This window comes from Ascaphus truei, chromosome 7 (genome assembly GCF_040206685.1).
Source record: "Ascaphus truei isolate aAscTru1 chromosome 7, aAscTru1.hap1, whole genome shotgun sequence".
Classification (NCBI taxonomy): domain Eukaryota; kingdom Metazoa; phylum Chordata; class Amphibia; order Anura; family Ascaphidae; genus Ascaphus; species Ascaphus truei.
Window position 1 is genome coordinate 28,479,519 of NC_134489.1, and position 21,702 is coordinate 28,501,220.

At 42.1% G+C, this 21,702-nt stretch overlaps 1 protein-coding gene across 2 annotated transcripts; it reads left to right on the forward strand.

The window, feature by feature from the left end:
* The first annotated feature begins 9,084 nt into the window (after nt 1-9,084).
* On the forward strand, nt 9,085-20,322 carry LOC142498867 (uncharacterized). Of its 2 annotated transcripts, none has more exons than XM_075607480.1 (3): nt 9,085-9,298; nt 14,498-14,614; nt 15,521-20,322. In XM_075607480.1, the coding sequence occupies exons 2-3, from the start codon at nt 14,509-14,511 to the stop codon at nt 16,654-16,656; spliced, it is 1,242 nt and encodes a 413-aa protein (XP_075463595.1). In that variant the 5' UTR covers nt 9,085-9,298; nt 14,498-14,508; the 3' UTR covers nt 16,657-20,322. The 2 variants fall into 2 exon arrangements, with proteins under 2 accessions (XP_075463595.1, XP_075463596.1); XM_075607481.1 differs by lacking the exon at nt 9,085-9,298 and adding an exon at nt 13,491-14,188.
* The last annotated feature ends 1,380 nt before the right edge of the window (nt 20,323-21,702 follow it).

Below are 21,702 nucleotides of genomic sequence, written 5' to 3' on the forward strand. Positions count from 1 at the left end.
TTTCCCTGTCACCACCCCTCGGATGGCAAGGAATATGTTGTACTGTATGGCAGAATAAGAAAAATGAGATATGCCCCCTTTGGGGCACAAACTAAAGTGTCTAGACACTGGATGTGATTCATCTCTCCTTTTGATTAGTCGCACATGTTCTGTTATTCTAGTCTTTAAAGGGCGTATAGTTCGACCTACATACTTTTTGTCACAACCACAGCTCAGGAGATATATCACAAAACTGGTATTGCAATTCAGGAAATTATTGATGTGGTATTTAGTCTTACCATGATTATACAAAATAACTTTGGTGGGATTAACATATCGGCACATGGAGCAATTGCCACAAGCAAAAAAGCCCTTTGGTATACCTCGAATACGGGGATACTGGACAAGGATATTTCTAAAATTGTCCAATGTGGACCGAGATTCACATACCGTAAAGCTAAAACCCTTGCGTCCCATTTGTCACCCAGCCTCTTTGACTCTCGCTCCAGTTATCCCCGTATTCGGGGTATACCTGTAAGGAATCCACTACTGGCTTTGACTAATTCCTTGCAGACTTATGCTGTTGCAAGCTTTCCCTGGCAATCTAAGGCACATGTGCTGCCTCTCATTGCAGCTACTGCCCTGTGCTACTTCATTGGAGGAATACTCACACACCCTCCTCCTGTGATTGGATCTCCGCCCTTTATATTCTAGGTGTCGGCACTGAACCAGTGCCGAGCATAACCATTCCTACCTCTATGTTACTGTCTCTGCCACAAACCACCCCAGGCCTCTCTCCTAGCGTTCTTACCTTCCAAGTTCCTGAGTATCCAGAGGCCTGTTCCTGGACGTCCGTGTTGAAGCGTTGTTGCCAGCACTGGCCTGCTGCTATCTCCTTGCAGTGGCCTGCCCTGGACGTCTGTGCTGAAGTGTTGTTGCCAGCACTGGTACCTGCTGCATTCCCTCCTGGCAGTGGCTACCCTTTCTGTTCCTGCGGCCTGCTGCTATCCCCCTGCAGTGGCCTGTCCTGAACGTCTGTGCTGAAGCGTTGTTGCCAGCACTGGTACCTGCTGCATTCCCTCCTGGCAGTGGTTACCTTTTTTGCCTGCGGCCTGCTGCTATCCTCTTGCAGTGGCCTGCTTTGGACTTCTGCGCTGAAGCGTTGGTTCTTCCCGACGCTGCCCTGCGGTGAACTTCGGCCAGCCTGCTGTCTCCTCCTGCTGAGATCGGCGTCATGGGCCGAGGCCGCTCCTCGCGCAGAAGCCGCTCACGCTCCTAAGCTGAAGCGGGGAACTCCTGACTTCCTGTTGCCGAACTCCTGCTTCATTAACGACGATGCTGCCTTCTCCAATCCTGACCCTGCGATGTACGACTACGAACTGCGCACTCCGGATCAGTCTGCGTGGACTAAGGTCGGTGATTATATACGAACTAAGCCCCGCGGTCCGGTCCCGGTTTGTGGCGAGCATCGGCGTAACAGTATGCTCGGCTCTTTAAAACCGGACCGCGCCGTGGCGGGGGATGGCAATTTACCAACTGAAGTTATGTCCCGGCCTGCGTACCAGTCCCACTCTGAAGGCCAGTATTTGTGTGAAGTACTACCCCTGATTGATGAACTGTATACCTATGAAGGTTTAACCCCTTTGCAAAGACAATGCCGTTGTGATCTCTTAATTAAGGCTTACTGCATCCAGAACTTAAAACAGTCTCTGGCCGCTTGTATTCGCTCTCCTGATTTCCATATAACCTGGGATAACGTGTACCCTATGGAACTGGCCGACGCCCAACAGGCACTCTACCTCCTGGCCTTATCACTGGACATTCACCTAGTACAACAGGACGCCCTCCTCATGTTGGGTCAGTCTCAAGATACACTCCATGTACTTTCCTCAACACTAGACATTCACAAAATAGAATAGGATCCCCTCCTTGCCAGCTACGTTGCTGCTTGGCAGATTCTCTATGCTGCCAGTCCTGTTGCTAAACCTGTGGGGGTACCTCCCTCTCCTAAGAATGGTCAAACCAGCTCTCTGTCGTTGCCCACTAAGGAAGAAGCTGCCACGCTCCCCAATCCTGAGTTCACCTCCCTGGGTTCTGTCCCCAAGGTTATTCCGGTCTTAACCCCTGCTAGTCAGGCCTATGAGTCTCCCATTGTAAATCCCTGCATTTCCCAGGTCAGTGTGTCTTCCCTAGCACCAGAGAATGAATCCTGTTTGCCCTCTTTTTCTAACCCTAAAATTCTAAGCTCTGTTTCTGAGGTTTTTTCTGTTTTAACCCCTGCTAGTCTGCTCTGTGAGGTCCCTACTGCTAACCCTAGTATTCCGCAATCTAATGTTAGGTCCCTAGGGCAAGAAGCAGAACCCCCTATGACCCCACTTTCGGAGACTAGCTTCTATTTCTCTGATTCTCAGGTACAGAGTAATTTAACCCCTGCAGGTCAGCCTTATGAACCTCCCTTGGAAAATCCCTATAGTTCGTCAGTCAAGGACACCTCCTTAGTTTCAGAGGATAAACCCCTTATGTCCTCTGACTCGGCTAAAATTCTCGGGGCTACCCCCCCTGAACTTTCGGCAATAATATTGGCTCCAGTTAAGAGTATTTTGGAGCCGTTTGTTTCTCTAAGTCTGTTCACAGAATCCCTACTCCTAGGTATTTCACTGACCCCGTCTGTCACTCAGAGAGCTGAAACCCCTGCTTCTGAGCATAGACCCCTTTTCGTGGAATCTGTTGTCGTTTCTGATGTCCCAGACACTCTTTCCCAAATACCCACTTCAGAGACCAGCACAGTCGTGGTTGCCCCACTTGCACTGTCTGTGGTTCCCTTTTCTCAAATCCTAGGGTTTAAAGTGAACAGTACATATTATGTCCCTTTCCAAGTGACCCCTTCTGAGATCAGCATATCTGCTGTTGCTCCCTTAGTACAATTACAGTCAGGGTCCCCCTTTTTGAAGGATCAAGTTTTCACATGTAAAACTCCCTTTATCCCTGATTTTGTAAACCTGCAGTCCCTTCTCACTGTAGTTAAAGGTTCTCAAGCAGCCGCTGAGTTAAGCTCTGCCGCTGCAAAAACTTCTGTTGTAGAAGCAATCTTGCCTAGCTTACTTCTGTCTGTCCTTTCTGTGATGCCTATCACCTTTACTAAAATTTCTGTTTTGCAAGGTATTTCTCCTATTAACTCTGTGATACCTGCAATTCCTTTAATTGGTTCCGAAAACCCTGTCACTAAGTTTCCCATGGAGTCTGATGCCCTCACTAGGGATTCTCTGGGACCCAATTCTGAAACAAGCGCAATGTTTTCTGTTTTCATTACAAGCAAGATGACCCTTGTTTCTATTGGAAAGTCTACCCCAGTTTCTCTCACTGATCATGCCACAGCCTCCGGGATCATTAAAAATGACTTTAAGTCTGGGATGCCCACTCCTGTAATAATACTGTTTCACGCTGATTCACCCACAGTATTCGGGGTATCCACTACTGACTGTATGTCTACTACCACGAACTCAGGGTTATCGCATTTGGAACTTTCCCTTTTTTCAAAAGATTCCGTCTTGAAGATGGACTTATATTTCTCGGTGTCTTCCACAATACTTGGGGTACTTGCTATTGACTGTCCTGTCCCAAAATTAGGGTTACCTCTCAAGAAGGTGCCTGGAGCTACCGATGTTAAAAACCCTATGTTTAAAACAGTAACAATTTGCATTGCTTCTCCCACAGTATCATGTGAAACCTGGGTACCTGGGACCTCCACTCCGAAGCCAAGCTCTAGTTCTCTGTCTTCTTTCTCTGTGTTGGAAGTACCCAGCTTTAACCCCAAGACTTTTTTCCCTAAGGCTGTTGCACCGCTTAACCGCCTGCCTTTTTTTTTGGATAAAATCTGTTTTCTCACCTTTCAAACAGACTCCTTACTCGCAGGTCTCTGTGCGGTGCCCAAAGTTCCCTTTCTGGATGGCATTTGGCCTTTCTCTAAGATGAAGATACCCTTACTGGACCTCGTCGCTTTACCTGAAGCGTCCGTCCCTATTCTCTATGGGTCCACTATGGGTATAGACATGCTTATTATGTCCTTTGCCAAGGCCACAATTTCGGATTTGATTCTCTCTAAAGATCACAAACCAAAGGAAGCGGATCCTTCTTCAACTGCCAGTACCATGACCAAGAGTTGCATACACAATGCTACAGACTCTTGCAAATTGCTTGGGATAGCAACCCTGTTTTGTATCAAAAGTATCGCTGCTATAGTGTGTAGTGAACCCTCCCACCCCATTCCCTCGCTAACCATCACCCGGAATTCCTTGGAAGCTAAAGACTTTCTCAACTTCCTCCGTGCTGATTTCACCAAAGACATTGCCTTCTCTGAAGATCCCTCTATCAATTTTGTCCGACAATCTGTGTCCTGTGTCCCGTACTCTTGGACTATTACTATGCACCGGACACCTGGCTACTGCCCTTCTGATGTTCCCATTCCGGAGCCCTCAGGTCCCATTGTCCATGTACCAAGAACTGCAGTACCACCACTGTCTTTTATGGCACTCGCCAATGTACACCTGGATTGTGGACCTAATTCTTGCCGGAGACACTTCAGGAACAACTCAATGTCTCCCAGACCTATGAATGGTTCTGACCACCCAGGCTTCTCACCCAGTGGTGGGGGTACTGTAAGGAATCCCAACAAATTGTGGACTTTCAGCGCCACCTCACGACCTAAGGAGGTTTAGGAACAACTCCATGTCCCCCAAATCTGTGAATGACTCTGTTCGTCCGGAGGTCTCACCTGAAGGGGGGGGGGGGGTACTGTAAGGAATCCACTACTGGCTTTGACTATTTCCTTGCAGACTTATGCTGTTGCAAGCTTTCCCTGGCAATCTAAGGCACATGTGCTGCCTCTCATTGCAGCTTCTGCCCTGTGCTACTTCATTGGAGGAATACTCACACACCCTCCTCCTGTGATTGGATCTCCGCCCTTTATATTCTAGGCGTCGGCACTGAACCAGTGCCGAGCATAACCATTCCTACCTCTATGTTACTGTCTCTGCCACAAACCACCCCAGGCCTCTCTCCTAGCGTTCTTACCTTCCAAGTTCCTGAGTATCCAGAGGCCTGTTCCTGGACGTCCGTGTTGAAGCGTTGTTGCCAGCACTGGCCTGCTGCTATCTCCTTGCAGTGACCTGCCCTGGACGTCTGTGCGGAAGCGTTGTTGCCAGCACTGGTACCTGCTGCATTCCCTCCTGGCAGTGGTTACCTTCTTTGCCTGCGGCCTGCTGCTATCCTCTTGCAGTGGCCTGCTTTGGACTTCTGCGCTGAAGCGTTGGTTCTTCCCGACGCTGCCCTGCGGTGAACTTCGGCCAGCCTGCTGTCTCCTCCTGCTTAGATCGGCGTCATGGGCCGAGGCCGTTCCTCGCGCAGAAGCCACCCCCGCGCTCACGCTCCTAAGCTGAAGCGGGGAACTCCTGACTTCCTGTTGCCGAACTCCTGCTTCATTAACGACGATGCTGCCTTCCCCAATCCTGACCCTGCGATGTACGACTACGAACTGCGCACTCCGGATCAGTCTGCGTGGACTAAGGTCGGTGATTATATAACCCCACATCAGCCCCGCGGTCCGGTCCCGGTTTATGGCGAGCATCGGCGTAACAATACCAAATGGCTTTTTTGCTTGTGGCAATTGCTCCATGTGCCGATATGTTAATCCCACCAAAGTTATTTTGTATAATCATGGTAAGACTAAATACGACATCAATAATTTCCTGAATTGCAATACCAGTTTTGTGATATATCTCCTGAGCTGTGGTTGTGACAAAAAGTAGGTAGGTCGAACTATACGCCCTTTAAAGACTAGAATAACAGAACATGTGCGACTAATCAAAAGGAGAGATGAATCACATCCAGTGTCTGGACACTTTAGTTTGTGCCCCAAAGGGGGCATATCTCATTTTTCTTATTCTGCCATACAACATATTCCTTGCCATCCGAGGGGTGGTGACAGGGAAAACACTCTTGATAAACAAGAGATGTTTTGGATCTATACTCTGAATACTCTTCACCCTTCAGGAATTAATTTAGACTGGGAGCTTAAGCATTTTCATTCAGTTTGATTTTGCTTCATGAAAAGTGTTCAGAGTATGGGTCCACCATTGCACATATTTTCTGCTACTCATTTCTTTGAGGTAATTCTGTTCAGCGGTTATCACTATTTATATTATTTTTATTATCATCATTATATTTTGTACATGTATATTGATCAATACTTTGACTCTAAAACATCATTAATATTCGTCTTTTTGGGCTAATTAGATAATTTTATACTTATTTCCATACGTATATTTATCATTGGATTGTTGTTATGGTCACTGTATTTATCTTTTGAGACATCATAGAGTTCTTGTTTTTAACCTTGTCGTTTGTGTTTATTACATACAGTGTTACTTGTATCACATGTTTATGTTACATTGAGTGTATCTTTCTATGTGTAGCTATTTACTCTGAGTAGCGTGCTGTGTGTGTTTAAAGTTGTTTCTTTTTTTCTGTCTCTGCAGTTAAACCTACAGGGTTGTGTTTGCACACGTGATAATTTTAACCAATATTTCTACAGCACTGCCTATTTAGGGTGTAGCCGTTGATAAGGGTTTTCACTCTTTGATAAAGTCCTTGCCATAGGACGAAACGCGTCAGAGTGGTCTTACTCTCTGAAGAAGTCTTTTTGTTTTGATTAAATAAAGCTTTTTTATTTTATGCGCTTGGTTGGTTTATCGGAAGAGCAGTGACCGCCGAGTTCTCCTCTCTCCTTCTGTATCTACCACGGGCAGGAGCACGCCACCTCTACCACCAGCTAATCTGAACACGGGTTACACTTGGACTAAAGATTAGCTATATATAGATTAATCCTTTATCCAGACCTAAGTGAGTACTATTTATAGACACACTATAGATTTTACTCAGTGCCCTATACCCTGGAGGTTAAACCACTCTATGGTGTTAGATAACCATCTAGACTATTAGTGTCATTACTATACCATATTGAGTGGCTACCCTAGACTCTATTCAGGTGGGAAATAGGACATACACAGAGATAAACATTGCCATAGTCATTGTACTAACACTACCCTCCTTCCTGTGAGGGTAGCCTATTGGCAATCACCAATGCTGCATCCGACCGATTTTTAAATTCGCTGTTATATTGACCTCACTAGAATCATATTATCCTGATTCCCTAGTGTTCCAATTTATTTTATTTGAGTTATTGACTCCTAATAAAGTGTTTTAATTAATTCATTCCTCACACATTACATACATTTATGTTCATCCACCAGTGTCTCTGTGATCTTGAGTGGACGAGTGCTCTCCTTGGGGTTCTTTCTCTTGCCGTTACCGGAGTATAATAATAGGACAGGTCGCCAGGAACATATCCACATTTTAAATTGTTTAACCAAATATTGGCCGATTTGTTTCATTTTTGTATTCAAATATTCCTTATTCTCTTATTTATCGGAATGTATGCTTTTTTAATTAATTTGGCTGGTTATAAATCAGGATTGTTGTGGATTGCTAATTCTTTGTTAGAGAGCTGCGGATCTACACGGCCATCTTGGTCTAGCTCCAGACCACACCGCCAGGAACTTTTAACTGGTTTATTGATCAGCAACAGAGGCATCAACAGGACTGGGTTTCAGCATTCAGAAATAGTCCTAATTAGTCTCTCTCACTGGCGAGTCACATAGTGGCTTAACTCTTCCCTGGAACCTCTTGCCCTGCCAAGTCGCAGATCCAGACCCTTGTCCAGGGATCACTGGCAGTCCACCCCAGGTCCCTTCTTAGCCCTGAGGATGTAACTACTAACTACCGCAGTGTAGTGACTTCTCAGCACCTTTTCTAGTGAGTCCCTAACACTGGGATACTGTCCCTTTGCTGAAGACAATAAAAGTGGTTGCCTGCTTTACAGGCTAGGAGAGTCTGGAGGCCTCCCTGGAATCCTTAGGTGGTACAGGAGCTTCCTGATGTTAAATGGGGTCCTCCCTGATGTTGTTGGGATCCTCCCTGGGGTCTGGAGTCAAAATGGTGGGTCCCCACCTTTTCCACCCAGGGTGTGGCCAACACTCTGCCCCTGTAACTGGGCTGGTTAATTGTTGCACCAGGATCACCTCATGTCAGGTGACCCTTCCAGCAAGTTCTAAACTACGGCATGGCCAGATGTGCATTGAAAGTGCAACGCTATAGTAACAATATTCTACATAACTGAGGCCTGGTGCGGATTTAAACCCTACACTGCCTCCAGCTACCAGGGCTGACATGCACGGACAAATGCAATTCTAGCAGGTTGCTACATTATTGCTGGGAAATTAAAAATGATAACTGGTCTTGAAGATTTTACCATATAAAGGCTAAAAATATAATCAGTGCGATTGCGCTCGCATGCGCGACAAGCACAAATTGCATAATGCTTATGAGGCCGCCCCTACTGCGCGCGCACGTACGCTGGAGCACGATGGCGCAACTGCGTTTTGAAAAGACAAAAATGTTGTATTTTCAAGCGCAGCCTCGTGACGTCCACGTCATGTGTGCGGTTCAGCCAATAAGGGCGAACTAGCTTTGTGACGCGTCAGACACGCGTCCCCGCTCCCTCCCCCCAATCGCCTTCAGCTCACTTCACACATCGCTGGGGCTGCAGGCGTGCGCGAGTAGTATAATCTTAGCCTACAACACAGGGAGAAAATGATATGCCTTAAAGTCACAAGAAATGCTGTTCATAACATTACACTACTCATTAAAAATAAACAATCTTTTATTGTGTAATATTTCCATCAGTTTACAACATAATACACTGATTGTAAGTAAATGGTAAAAGAACCTCCCATAAAACATGACTAAATCCAGTAAATATCAGCCAAACAGCCTTCGACTGGGAGTTAATGCAATGTATTTCTACTGATTCAACGCAATCCTGTCATGTGGATTTTAGATTGAAAGAAATTAGTCAAATAAAAATCATCATTAAACAAGAGATGCAGAATCTGTATATAGGTAAATATATAGTTTATAAACAATTTGTACATGCTGGTACTGCAGCTCTTAATCTGAATTTATATGCAGTATGTGGGAGGCTCTCAATGACCAGTGACACTGTAAACAGAAGGGATTCTGGGACATCTGGTCCTGCTGCCTTTAGCTGTACAGCATTTCATCAGAAGCAGAACTATAACTCCCAGAATGCTGAGAGAAAAGGAGACCACGTGATAATCGTCAGCCAATCAGTGCTGAGAATCAGAGAGGTTCCTTTGTCCTGTTTGCGGCCCTCTCCGCGCATGCGCACACGGGTCTGTATCAGGTAGGTGTTGGGTTTCTGCTGCATTATATAATTGGGCAGAAAACTTCCCAGAGCCGGTTATATGTGTGATTAGTTTATCTGTAATATGGGCAGAAGCAAATGCAGTGTATTATGGGGTTACATATGTAATTACTGAGCTGCAGTGATCAGGAGATAGAAACACATTGATTCAGCTCCCAGGTCAGGCAGTGTCTGGGTTAATGTCTCCTGCAGTGATGTGCCAAGGGTTAATATAACTGACAGTGCATATACAGTGCGTATATATGGATAGTGTGTGTGCATTTATAATGGATATATATAGATAGTGTGTGCATTTATATTGGGTATATATGGATTGTGTGTGCATTTATAATGGGTATATATGGATTGTGTGTGCATTTATAATGGGTATATATGGATAGTGTGTGTGCATTTATAATGGGTATATATGGATAGTGTGTGGGTTCATTTATAATGGGCATATATGGATGGTGTGTGGGTGCATTTATAATGGGCATATATGGATAGTGTGTGTGCATTTATATTGGGTATATATGGATAGTGTGTGCATTTATATTGGGTATATATGGATAGTGTGCGCATTTATAATGGGTATATGTGGATAGTGTTTGTGTGTGCATTTATATTGGGTATATATGGATAGTGTGTGCGTGTGTGTGCATTTATAATGGGTATATATTGATAGTGTGTGTGTGTGTGTGTGTGTGTGCATTTATAATGGGTATATATGGATAGTGTGTGTGTGCATTTATAATGGGTATATATGGATAGTGTGTGTGTGCATTTATAATGGGTATATATGGATAGTGTTTGTGTGTGCATTTATATTGGGTATATATGGATAGTGTGTGTGTGCATTTATATTGGGTATATATGGATAGTGTGTGTATGTGTGTGTGTGTGTGTGTGCATTTATATTTGGTATATATGGATAGTGTGTGTGCATTTATATTTGGTATATATGGATAGTGTGTGTGCATTTATATTTGGTATATATGGATAGTGTGTGTGCATTTATATTGGGTATATATGGACAGTGTGTGTGTGTGTGTGTGTGTGCTTTTTATATTGGGTATATATGGATGGATAGTGTGTGTGCTTTTATAATGGGTATATATGGATAGTGTGTGTGTGCATTTATAATGGGTATATATGGATAGTGTTTGTGTGTGCATTTATATTGGGTATATATGGATAGTGTGTGTGTGCATTTATATTGGGTATATATGGATAGTGTGTGTATGTGTGTGTGTGTGTGTGCATTTATATTTGGTATATATGGATAGTGTGTGTGCATTTATATTTGGTATATATGGATAGTGTGTGTGCATTTATATTTGGTATATATGGATAGTGTGTGTGCATTTATATTGGGTATATATGGACAGTGTGTGTGTGTGTGTGTGTGCTTTTTATATTGGGTATATATGGATGGATAGTGTGTGTGCTTTTATATTGGGTATATATGAATTTTTATTTATTTATAAAAATGTTTTACCAGGAAGTAATGCATTCAGAGATACCTCTCGTTTTCAAGTATGTCCTTGGCACAGAGTTATAAAAAATACATGGTTACATTAAAAGGACAGGGTTATACAGTGAATAGTGTGTGTGCTTTTATATTCGGTATATATGGATAGTGTGTGTGTGCTTTTATATTGGGTATATACTGTATGGATAGTGTGTGTGCTTTTATATTGGGTATATACTGTATGGATAGTGTGTGTGCTTTTATATTGGGTATATACTGTATGGATAGTGTGTGTGCTTTTATATTGGGTATATACTGTATGGATAGTGTGTGTGCTTTTATATTGGGTATATACTGTATGGATAGTGTGTGCGCATTTATATTGGGTATATATGGATAGTGTGTGCTTTTATATTTGGTATATACTGTATGGATAGTGTGTGTGCTTTTATATTGGGTATATACTGTATGGATAGTGTGTGTGCTTTTATAGTGTGTGTGCGCATTTATATTGGGTATATATGGATAGTGTGTGCTTTTATATTGGGTATATACTGTATGGATAGTGTGTGTGCTTTTATATTGGGTATATACTGTATGGATAGTGTGTGTGCTTTTATATTGGGTATATACTGTATGGATAGTGTGTGTGCTTTTATAGTGTGTGTGCGCATTTATATTGGGTATATATGGATAGTGTGTGTGTGCATTTATATTGGGTATATATGGATAGTGTGTGTGTGCATTTATATTGGGTATATATGGATAGTGTGTGCTTTTATATTGGGTATATATGGATAGTGTCTGTGTGCTTTTATATTGGGTATATATGGATAGTGTCTGTGTGCTTTTATATTGGGTATATATGGATAGTGTCTGTGTGCTTTTATATTGGGTATATATGTGTAGCCCTCTTTCCCTCTAATGTGAAGGGTCTACTAGTGCTGCGTTACCTGTCAGCTCACAGGGATCTGAGCCTCCGCTACTGGGAGCCTGGGGTAAGGAATATACTGAGTGGCAGCGCCTCCACCCGCACGGGATCCCAATTGCATGGGATAACCCCGAGCAGGAACAGTTAATAACAGTCCACAGGTTATAAGAATAACAATAATAACATTTACTGTGAGCAATAAACATAAACCACATACAGGCAATAGCAATACTAATGGTTACATCTAAACCTCGCCGCGCAGGGCGCTGTCCCACCACCGTGTATCCCCACACCGTGTCCACAGTACCAGAGGTGTCCCTTGGTCACTTCACCCAATAAGTGTCCCCAAAAGATGCCCACCCCTCTAGGCGTGATCAGCGTCTTATTATACCGGTGTTTGTGCACTTTGGTGAACGGTACCTGCCGGGTGTGTCCACACCTGGGCACGCTAACAACGAGAAGCAGGGGATCCGCTGATCCAACAATATCCTCTGCTGGATGGGATGTCTCCCTCTGGAGTTACTTCCACAGTGATGCTCGCTCGCTCTCTGGCAGTCTGGTCCCAGACTGCTGCAGCAATAGTTCAAATGAAACCACTGTGGCTCTAAGCTGGCTAACCACTAAAGGGGCAGGATCCCTAACTGAAGGGCCTTCCCTACAGCAGCCACAAGCTTTGGATGACTTGGGGCCTAGGGGATCTCTGGCCTAGTGCAGAGGGTCACAGACCCCTGCACCTGTACAACCTCCTCTTGCTGCGTCCCTGCTCCAACTGCCAGCAACCCTCAGAGTTCCAAATGTATCAACTGCCTCACAGAAGAATCCTGTCACTTCATTGGCCAGGCCTGACTACTGACTCCCAGTCATGTGGCCTTCTGGGGGCTGTAATCCCTGCGGAACCCCCTTAACATTGGCTCCGCATGCGCTATCTCTAATGGCCGCCGCAATGCTCCCTGCGCATGCGCGAACCTTGTAATGGCCGCCGCACCAGGTGAAGATACTGCGTAGGCGCGCGCAAAGGCAAGATGGCAGCGCCCTGATCCTTTGCTCCCGTCGGAGCTCCGGCGATGCGCTCGCCACTCCGGCAGCTTTCCACAACAACCCCCCTTCTCCCGAGCTGCAGTGGCGATAAGGGGCCAGTCGGGGAACCCAGGTCACATATGGATAGTGTGTGTGTGCATTTATATTGGGTATATATGTATAGTGTGTGCATTTATATTGGGTATATATGGATAGTGTTACATACGCCTATAATATATAGTATCTTAACTGTGCATGCAATGTCTTGTATATAATGTATACCCTGTTCACTTATGTAACTGTATTTGTAACCATGTCTTTTTTTGTCATCTTAACTCTATGCCCAGGACATACTTGAAAACGAGAGGTAACTCTCAATGTATTACTTCCTGGTAAAACATTTTAAAAATAAATAGTGTGTGTGCATTTATATTGGGTATAAATGGATAGTGTTCATGGTGTATGTGTAGATTATTATTGCAGAATAAATGAGTACTTCAGTATTAGGTGATACCTTTTTTTTATTTGGACTAACAATTTATGTCATAAGACAAGCTTTCGAGAGTTGTCCTCTCTTCCTCAGGTCGGCAATACTGATTAACAAGGGAATCTAAGGCTAAAATAGATTTTCTGTTTAGCTGTGATTCCTTTGTAATCAGTTTGGTCAGTGTCTCTTGCGTGTGGCTATATGCCGTATCTTCCATCATGAATAAAACGAAAATAGCCGTGTTAGTCCAGTTGCGATAGGGAGGAGATCTCTCGAAAGCTTATCCTATGACATAAATTGTTAGGCCAAATTAAAAAGGTATCACCTAATACTGAACAACTCCTTTATTCTGCACTATCGCAACAGGACTAACACGGCTATTTTCGTTTTATTCATGATAGATTATTATTGATATTGTGTATGGATATTATTGTTTATGTATTGTGTGTGGCAGGATATTGTGCACAGAGAAAGTGAACATGTTTTATATTGTGCATGGAGTGCGTGTAGATTACTATTTGATATTGCGTATGGATTTATATTGCAAAGAATATATGGAAACAGTAATATTTGAAAACTTGTAGTATTCTTGTTTAGTTTGAGTTGCTTAGTAGACTGATAACATGGGTACAATATACAAATGTGCTGCCTGAAGACAGCTGTGTCAGTATAGTAGAAATGGTATTGTTAGAAGCAGTAATTGTATTGTTTGTAATACAGTATATAAGTAAGATACTCTGTGCTTAGTATTTGTTGCTACATTAACCTTATTACCTTGCACTGAAGTTACCCCTTGTTATTCTGATATTTAAATATACAGGCTTGATTGGTTGAATGACAGAAGTTTATAATAATTACAGTAAACTTTTTCAGAGTAAATTCTTCAGTCAAAAAAATAAGAGCGTATAATATGCAGAGGTTGTCATGTAGTTAAGGGACAAGCCTGTGAAGTGGAAAATGTTTGAAGACTAGCTCTGTACACAGGTAAAATCTATCTGCTATACTGTCGATTTGTAAACTCCTTGGATTAGGATTCTTTTTAGCTATGCACAGTGCAGCACACATTAGTCACTGTTTCAATACAAATTACTGATTATAATATAGTTACCAATTGTTGGGTTTTACTTTTTAAGGTTAGTGTTCATAATAAACAAAACAAAAAATAATTCAATTGTGTTGGTAATTTAAGAATATCTTATTCCGAGTATTTGTGCGTGGAGGTATAGAATGCCCGTTTTATAGTACAGGATATGTTTTCATCAAACTGAATTATGTCTCCATTGACGTGAGCAGACAGTCACAACATGGATCCTGAGATTATACCAAAGACGGAGAGAGAAGAGGAGCCGTGTGTAATGAGTGACCAGGAAACTCGGGAGAAGGACGACGTCCCTGCAGATACCAGCACAGGTGAGTAATTAATAGAACCTCGGAGAGAAACCGCTCAGTGGTGTGAGTGTGTAGGAGTAGGTACAGTACAACATTAACTTTTTAGTTGACCAGTTGTATGGATACCCTTGATTTATACGTGCAGCAATGCAAGTGCAATTTTTCCTTATGATAAGAGGCTCATCAAAAGCAGGAGCTAAATCAGCACATTTGGTATATGGCAACCAGTGGAACATGGACAACTCTGCAATGCCACCAAGAAACTGTAAAAAAATAAAAAAACAACAACAACAAAAGAGCAGGAAATACTGAAGGATCGAAGAATGTGATCTCACTTAGAAATAAAGTAGTGAAAATGTACCTGCTCAGCTAGGTACTGTAACTGGTACTGGAGGGGTGCTATCTGAGAATTGGTTACCATGGACATTTATTTACAAAAGGATCCCATTAAGATGCACTCAAAGACCTTGCATAATAATAATTATTATTCTGTGAGGTATTTGAGTGCATCTTAATTGGATCCTTTTGTAAATAAATGTCTCCCTTAGAAATAGCAGCAAATGCAATATGATGTGGATACTACATCAATAGTGGCCAACTCCAGTCCTCAAGGGCCACCAACAGGTCAGATTTTCAGGATATCCCTGCTTCAGCAAGGTGGCTCAGTCAAAGAGTGAGCCACTGATTGAGCCACCTGTGCTGAAGCTGATACTGATTGAGCCACCTGTGCTGAAGCAGGGATATCCTGAAAACCTGACCTGTTGGTGGACTTTGAGGACTGGAGTTGCCTTCCCCTGTACTACAATATGTAGTACCAAACCCTATGATGAAGTGGCAACATGAAACTACTCCCTTAGGGTTAAACGGTCAAGACATTTGTTTTGTAACATCTTCGCTATTTTAATTTTTTTGTTATTCATTTAACAGATGGTGATTTTCCGAGGGGACAGGAGCCAAAAGAGTCCCCAGTTTTGACAGAAGACGATATTCCCCAACCTTCCCATGGTAAAGAAAAGTGCAGGAAACTGAGAAAACAACGATACTCTGCTAGAATCTTACCCGAGAAATCGACTCCATGTGCAGGACACGATCTCGCAGCTGATAATGTGTATTATCCAGAAGAAAGTATGGAGACTCCATATAAATGTGATGACAAGAGGAGTACAAACACTCTTCATATACGTAACACCACGCTGGAATCTAAATACAAATTCAGAAAACATAGCAAAGACTCTTTGGATGTATCAAAATTTACAATTCATTATACACCCTACAAGGTACAGAAAACATATATATGCACTGAATGTGGCAGAAGCTGTATTTCTAGTTCACATCTTATTATACACCAGAGGTCCCACACTGGGGAGAGGCCTTTTACATGTACTGATTGTGGGAAAAGTTTTGCTAGAAGATCTTCTCTTGTAATACATGAGAGAATCCACACAGGCGAGAGGCCTTATACATGTTCTGATTGTGGGAAAAGTTTTACTAGCAGTGCCACTCTTTCTACACACAAAAGAATCCACACGGGAGAGAGGCCATATGTATGCTGGGAATGTGGCAAGAGCTTTACTAGTAACTCCTCTCTGTTTATACACAACAGAACACATACAGGAGAGAAGCCATATATATGTATTGAATGTGGGAAAAACTTTTCTTGCACCTCCGCTCTTGTTATACACAAGAGATCCCACACAGGAGAGAAGCCGTATACATGTACTCATTGTGGGAAAAGCTTTGCTGACAACTCAAGACTTACTAAACACCAGGCAGCTCACACAGGAGCATGGGCATATCTATGCACTGTGTGTGGGAAAGGGTTTACTTGTTACTCAAATCTTAATCTACATCAAAGATCACACACAGGGGAGCGGCCGTATGCTTGCAATAAATGTGATAAGAAGTTTGCTCTTAGCAGAGATCTTGTTAGACACCAGACAACCCACACAGGAGAGAGGCCGTATGCATGTTCTGAATGTGGCAAGAGCTTTACTCGTAAGGCACATCTTACTACACACTTTAAAATTCACACAAGAGAAAAGCCAAGTGTATGTACTGAATGAAGAAGAGACTTGTGATGTCGTCAAAACCCTGTACAGCTACATCAAACTTTCATATTGGTCCATTGAAAAGTATCATATTCTGCTACAAATGTAAACGGTTATAACTGGAAGGAGCATGGAAGGGAACTTCCAGAACTAATGACCGTTTCAAGACTTTTACAGAATCGGGAAGCTACGATTTAAACTTGGAAAAAAAATCATATATATTTCTGCTAGATGTGGAAAATGCATTTGTTCTTCATATGTATTTTATTTCCACGGACAACACAGTAAATATATCTTGCATGGAGTGAGGGTGAGCAAAGCCTTGGACATTACATTATATTTCCAAACAAGCCACGTGGATGTTTTATACATGTCTCTTATCACCAATATATCCAACTATTTATCCCCTTTTGTATTCTTTCACTGGCTTACAATTTGTGGAGTGGTGAAGTAGAGGGATAGCAGGAGTTACAGGGCACATATATTACAATGAGATATATCAAGGTTTAGATCAAAGGCAGCAACTTGTTATTTACCTACGGAAACCATCTCTGCCATATCATCTGTGGTGGCGAAAATTTCCTGGCAAACAGATCTACGTCGTATGTTGGAAAGGGCTTTTCTGTTAGATGCAGAGATGGCATTCTCCAAAGGACTGGAATCTGGGATTTGAGCATTCTGTGGCAGAAAATGTCATTTTAATGATAATGTATTTGGGGTTGAAATTTGGGACACAGGTAATGCTAAAAATCAGGGAGACTGAATTTAAATCAGTCAGAGTTGACGTCTGTAGATGAGCAGCGTATCCAACATGCAGAACTAAGGGCCATAATAATAGAAGTCTGGCAAGGTTGTAATATCCTTATGGAGAACTGCAATATTATTCCATATATGGTCTTAGCCATTCATTTTTTAATTTTCTGTGAGACTTCCTTGCAGATCAGTAGAACTAGTACTAATATTAAATTTCTTTGTGGTTTTAAGCCGGCAGCCCCCATCAGAAACGCATTGACATCTCCGTTCATAGTGTAGTGCACCTTTTGATCTTTGGATTCTGTGGAAATCCCTGGTGGTTATTTTGATGGCTTGGTATCTCGGGAAGAGAACATACTGTAACAACACAAACATTGAAAACGAGTTTAAAAGTTCCCCGTGCATGGTCATTTTCTATTTTTAAAGAGTTCTTCACTGTGTCCAATTTCACCTCTTCAGCTTTTTTTTGGCTGGTTGCTGATTTTTGAACTATTTTATTGCTAAGAAATCCCTAAATAAAATAAAAAAATGCTCTTTTCACTTAGTGACATTTCGACTTCTAAAATATTTACAAAGCTCCGGGTAAGACAGCGTCCCCGACGCAGCCGTTTGAAGTCTTCATGGAACGGGTACTAAGGTAGAAGAGGAAGCAGAAGTTGGCCTGTGGAGTCTCTGCTGCAGGCTTTGAACCTTTTAAAATAAATATTAAAATAACCGTAGATTTGGTCATCTGCTTTAAAGGGCATCACACCGACCTCCCAATTGTTTATATATAATAACTTAATTTCATATAGTGCTCTTCTCCCAATGGGACTCCAAGCGCTTCACAATTACAGTATGGCACTCAGCATCCAGCACCCGGACCTGCCCACATGAGATGAGATTACTAACAATGATTTTGGTGCCTGAGGCACAGGGAGATAAAATGACCTGCCCAAGGTCACAAGGAGCGGACACACCAGGAATTGAACCAGATTCGTCTGATGACAGTGTCACTGTTTGCAGAGTCAGTGTCTTTACTCGCTGAGCCACTCTTTCTCCAATATAATACTTTTCATGGGAACTGCACTTTTCAAGAGAAAGGGATCAAAAGTTTTTAATGGATTAAACAAAGCTATGTGGATTGATATTTAAAGCCTGTGCTGCAAGAAAATATATCCTGTGATTGGCTGATGTTGTAAAGTATATTTAAATATGTAATCACACTGCAGGTTTCCCTGTAGTACTGTCATTCTTTAAGCAACACTAGACAAATCGTACAGCTTTATAGCGGCTCCCACTCCCTCTCCTCCTGCCGACAGCCGTAGCATTTGATGTAAATATACACTTCTGCTTAACCCCATTTCCTTCCCCCTCTCGGACCGCTACAGTGTCTGTGGCCCGTTTTAACGTAGCCGTCATCTGCCATAAAAGACCTCCCAGTGCTTGCAGACACCTTACATTGACTTAAATAGGCTGTATGGTGTCTTTCAGTGACGGAAGGCTTATTGTGGCAGAATATATAACGTTGTGTGCGGTGCTCACAGGTATTATTGACAAACAATCACCTTGTCATTTTATTAATATATTATACATTTAGGAGCACTCTATGTTGATAGTAGGTCAATAATCAATCTTAGACTGAATTAATGCCTACCTGGAACCTTTATGGTGAAAGGTATATTTTACTGCCTTCTGTAGTAACCAGGAGCAAAGGCGTGTGTTTCTTGATGCTAAGCACACACCATAATACAAATATGTGCAATTATTCAGAACAGCCTAAGATATATCTATCCACGACTTATGTACTCACAATTAGGCTACGCTTATTGTGCCGATGACGCAACGGTGACGTCAGGCTGCGGGCGCTGGAAAATCAAATTGAGATGACTTCCAGCAATCGCGACCAAGCCGTCGCGTCGCACTTACTATAAGCGCATGTGTCGGCGGCAATGCATTTGTTTTGACGCAACGTCGCTGACGCCGTCGCGGCACTATAAGCGCAGCCTTAAAAATGGGCAATTCTCAAAAAAAAGGGCGATTTGCGTTTTGTGGATATTTTATCACCACCACTCTCCGGATTTCGCAACCCGTAGACAGACTTGCAGAATTCAATCCGCAGATTCAGCAATCAGTTGGCGGATTCTAAAGAATCTGCTAGATTGGATTCTACAAGTCCGTCAACGGATTGTATCTAATGGTGGATTTTGATGAATCCGCGCAGATTTAAACTGACCAAATCCGTCTGCGGATTTTACACCGCAAACGGATTTTTATAGGAAAATGTGAGAAAATCCAGGAAACGGATTTGGGCGGATTTCCATCTCTACTGGAAATGAGCATCTGCAGTCTGTTCCCCCACAGATGAGGGCTCCAGAGTGTATGTATCCACCAGAAACTGGAACAGGAAAATAGAATTTGCAAACATGCGGAGCACTACTGATCAAAAAATCGTGAGGTGGTCTCCAGCATGTATAAAAATATATTTTTATGAAGCCATGGTTAAAAACGGAGGCACAAAAAAACCTAAGCTTTTGGTGCTCACAAGCACTTTATCAAGGACTACTTTATGGTTTCCTTGATAAAGCGCTTGCGAGCTTGAAACGCGTAGGAGGTTTTTGGTCCCTCTGTTTTTAACCATGGCTTATTAAAAATGTATTTTTTTTAATACATGCTGAAGTTCACCTCGATTTCTTGATCAGCAATGCACCGCATGCAAATTGTGCTTATGGCAGAAGGATGCTTAGTAAATATGGCCCTGTATCTTTTTCTCATGCTGGTTTTACATAAGAAAGCTTGTTTACGTTTCATGATTTTTTTTGAAATATTTTTTTTGAAATATTTTTTTTCCTGTCATGTAATTATTTGTGCTTTTCCTGTCTTCATTAAATCCTTTATGCATTTCCCAAACACGCTTTTAGTCTATGATTCTGCAGTGATATGAAGTCATCTGAGACAGTGTACTGTTTTCTAGAGGATAGCTGCTAATGTTATATGCAATAAAGGTTTGTTCTCATTAAAAACAGCAGTGTTACTCAGCAGGCAAATACAGTGTGTGTGTGTGTGGTGTGTGTGTGTGTGTGTGTGTGTGTGTGTGTGTGTGTGTGTGTGTGTGTGTGTGTGTGTGTGTGTGTGTGTGTGTGTGTGTGTGTGTGTGTGTGTGTGTGTATGTATGTATATATATATATATATATATATATATATATATATATATATATATGAACAAAAAACAAACAAAAGCGCAAGCTCCATAGCACGTAACTGAGTAAAAAATAAGGTACATTTATTTAAAAAGTCCGCAACCCATAAGAATGTGCACTTACAGGATTTCAAACAGAACCATTTGTGGGAGAGAAATCTCTATTGTGGTCATCTGCGGTGATAGGGTGAGTCCCAGGTTTGCAGAGTGGATGTAAACAGCCCAGGTTCACTTACTTCAGTGTTTGTGGGGGCCTTAGCCCACTAGTCAGATTGTATGGAGAATTGATTTATATTGGACTGTTTCCCATTTATCCCATCATCAGGGGTCATCATCTCAGGAACATTACATATTATTGTACTGAATATTCAAACTCTGAAGGTTTTTCTTAGAAGCATCACACATTTTCATTTTTTTTTAAAATAAATGTACCTTATTTTTTACTCAGTTACGTGCTATGGAGCTTGCGCTTTTGTTTGTTTTTTGTTCATAGATTCCAAAAGTGGTTGGCTATACCACTCCCCTTAAAGCTGCAAAGACGCTCCCTGGATCTTCTATTGGGACTATATTTCTCTCTGGGTTTTTTGTTTGATTGGAACATTCAATTTGGATTTCCTTTTTTTTCACTATCACGTTATGGTTTGTAGATATTATTAGGTTAAATTGTGGTAATTTTAATTTATTTTAATATTTTAAATATGTTATTATAATTTATCATTTATTAGGGTTATTTCACATCCTCTTTAGCGCTACTTAATTTTTGTGTTGTCTTTGAGATATATATATATATATATATATATATATTATATATATATTATATATATATACACACACACACACACACACACACACAGAAAATATCCCTCAAGAAGCACTCTGGTGTACAAAAGAATTATACATTTATTAATTACACTACATCACTAAAAACATTAAAACAATCCCTCCGAACCAAATGACTAAACCTCCTACTATACAGCACAATTGACAAAAGGTAATGTCCGGGAGCATAAGTAATTCTCTAATAGTAGTCACTGTATATAGAAACAGGGAGGGGCGAGGCAGTAATTAGCCGGTCAATGCAGTAACTAAATGGTGGAACAAGAAATCCCTCACCTGAACAGTGGCATCAC

Bases quoted from the DNA above. Each gene is read 5' to 3' on its own strand.
- LOC142498867 (XM_075607480.1), top strand. From the start codon at position 14,509: ATGGATCCTGAGATTATACCAAAGACGGAGAGAGAAGAGGAGCCGTGT. The intron at 14,615-15,520 runs GTGAGTAATTAA...TTCATTTAACAG, and splicing joins CCCTGCAGATACCAGCACAG to ATGGTGATTTTCCGAGGGGA.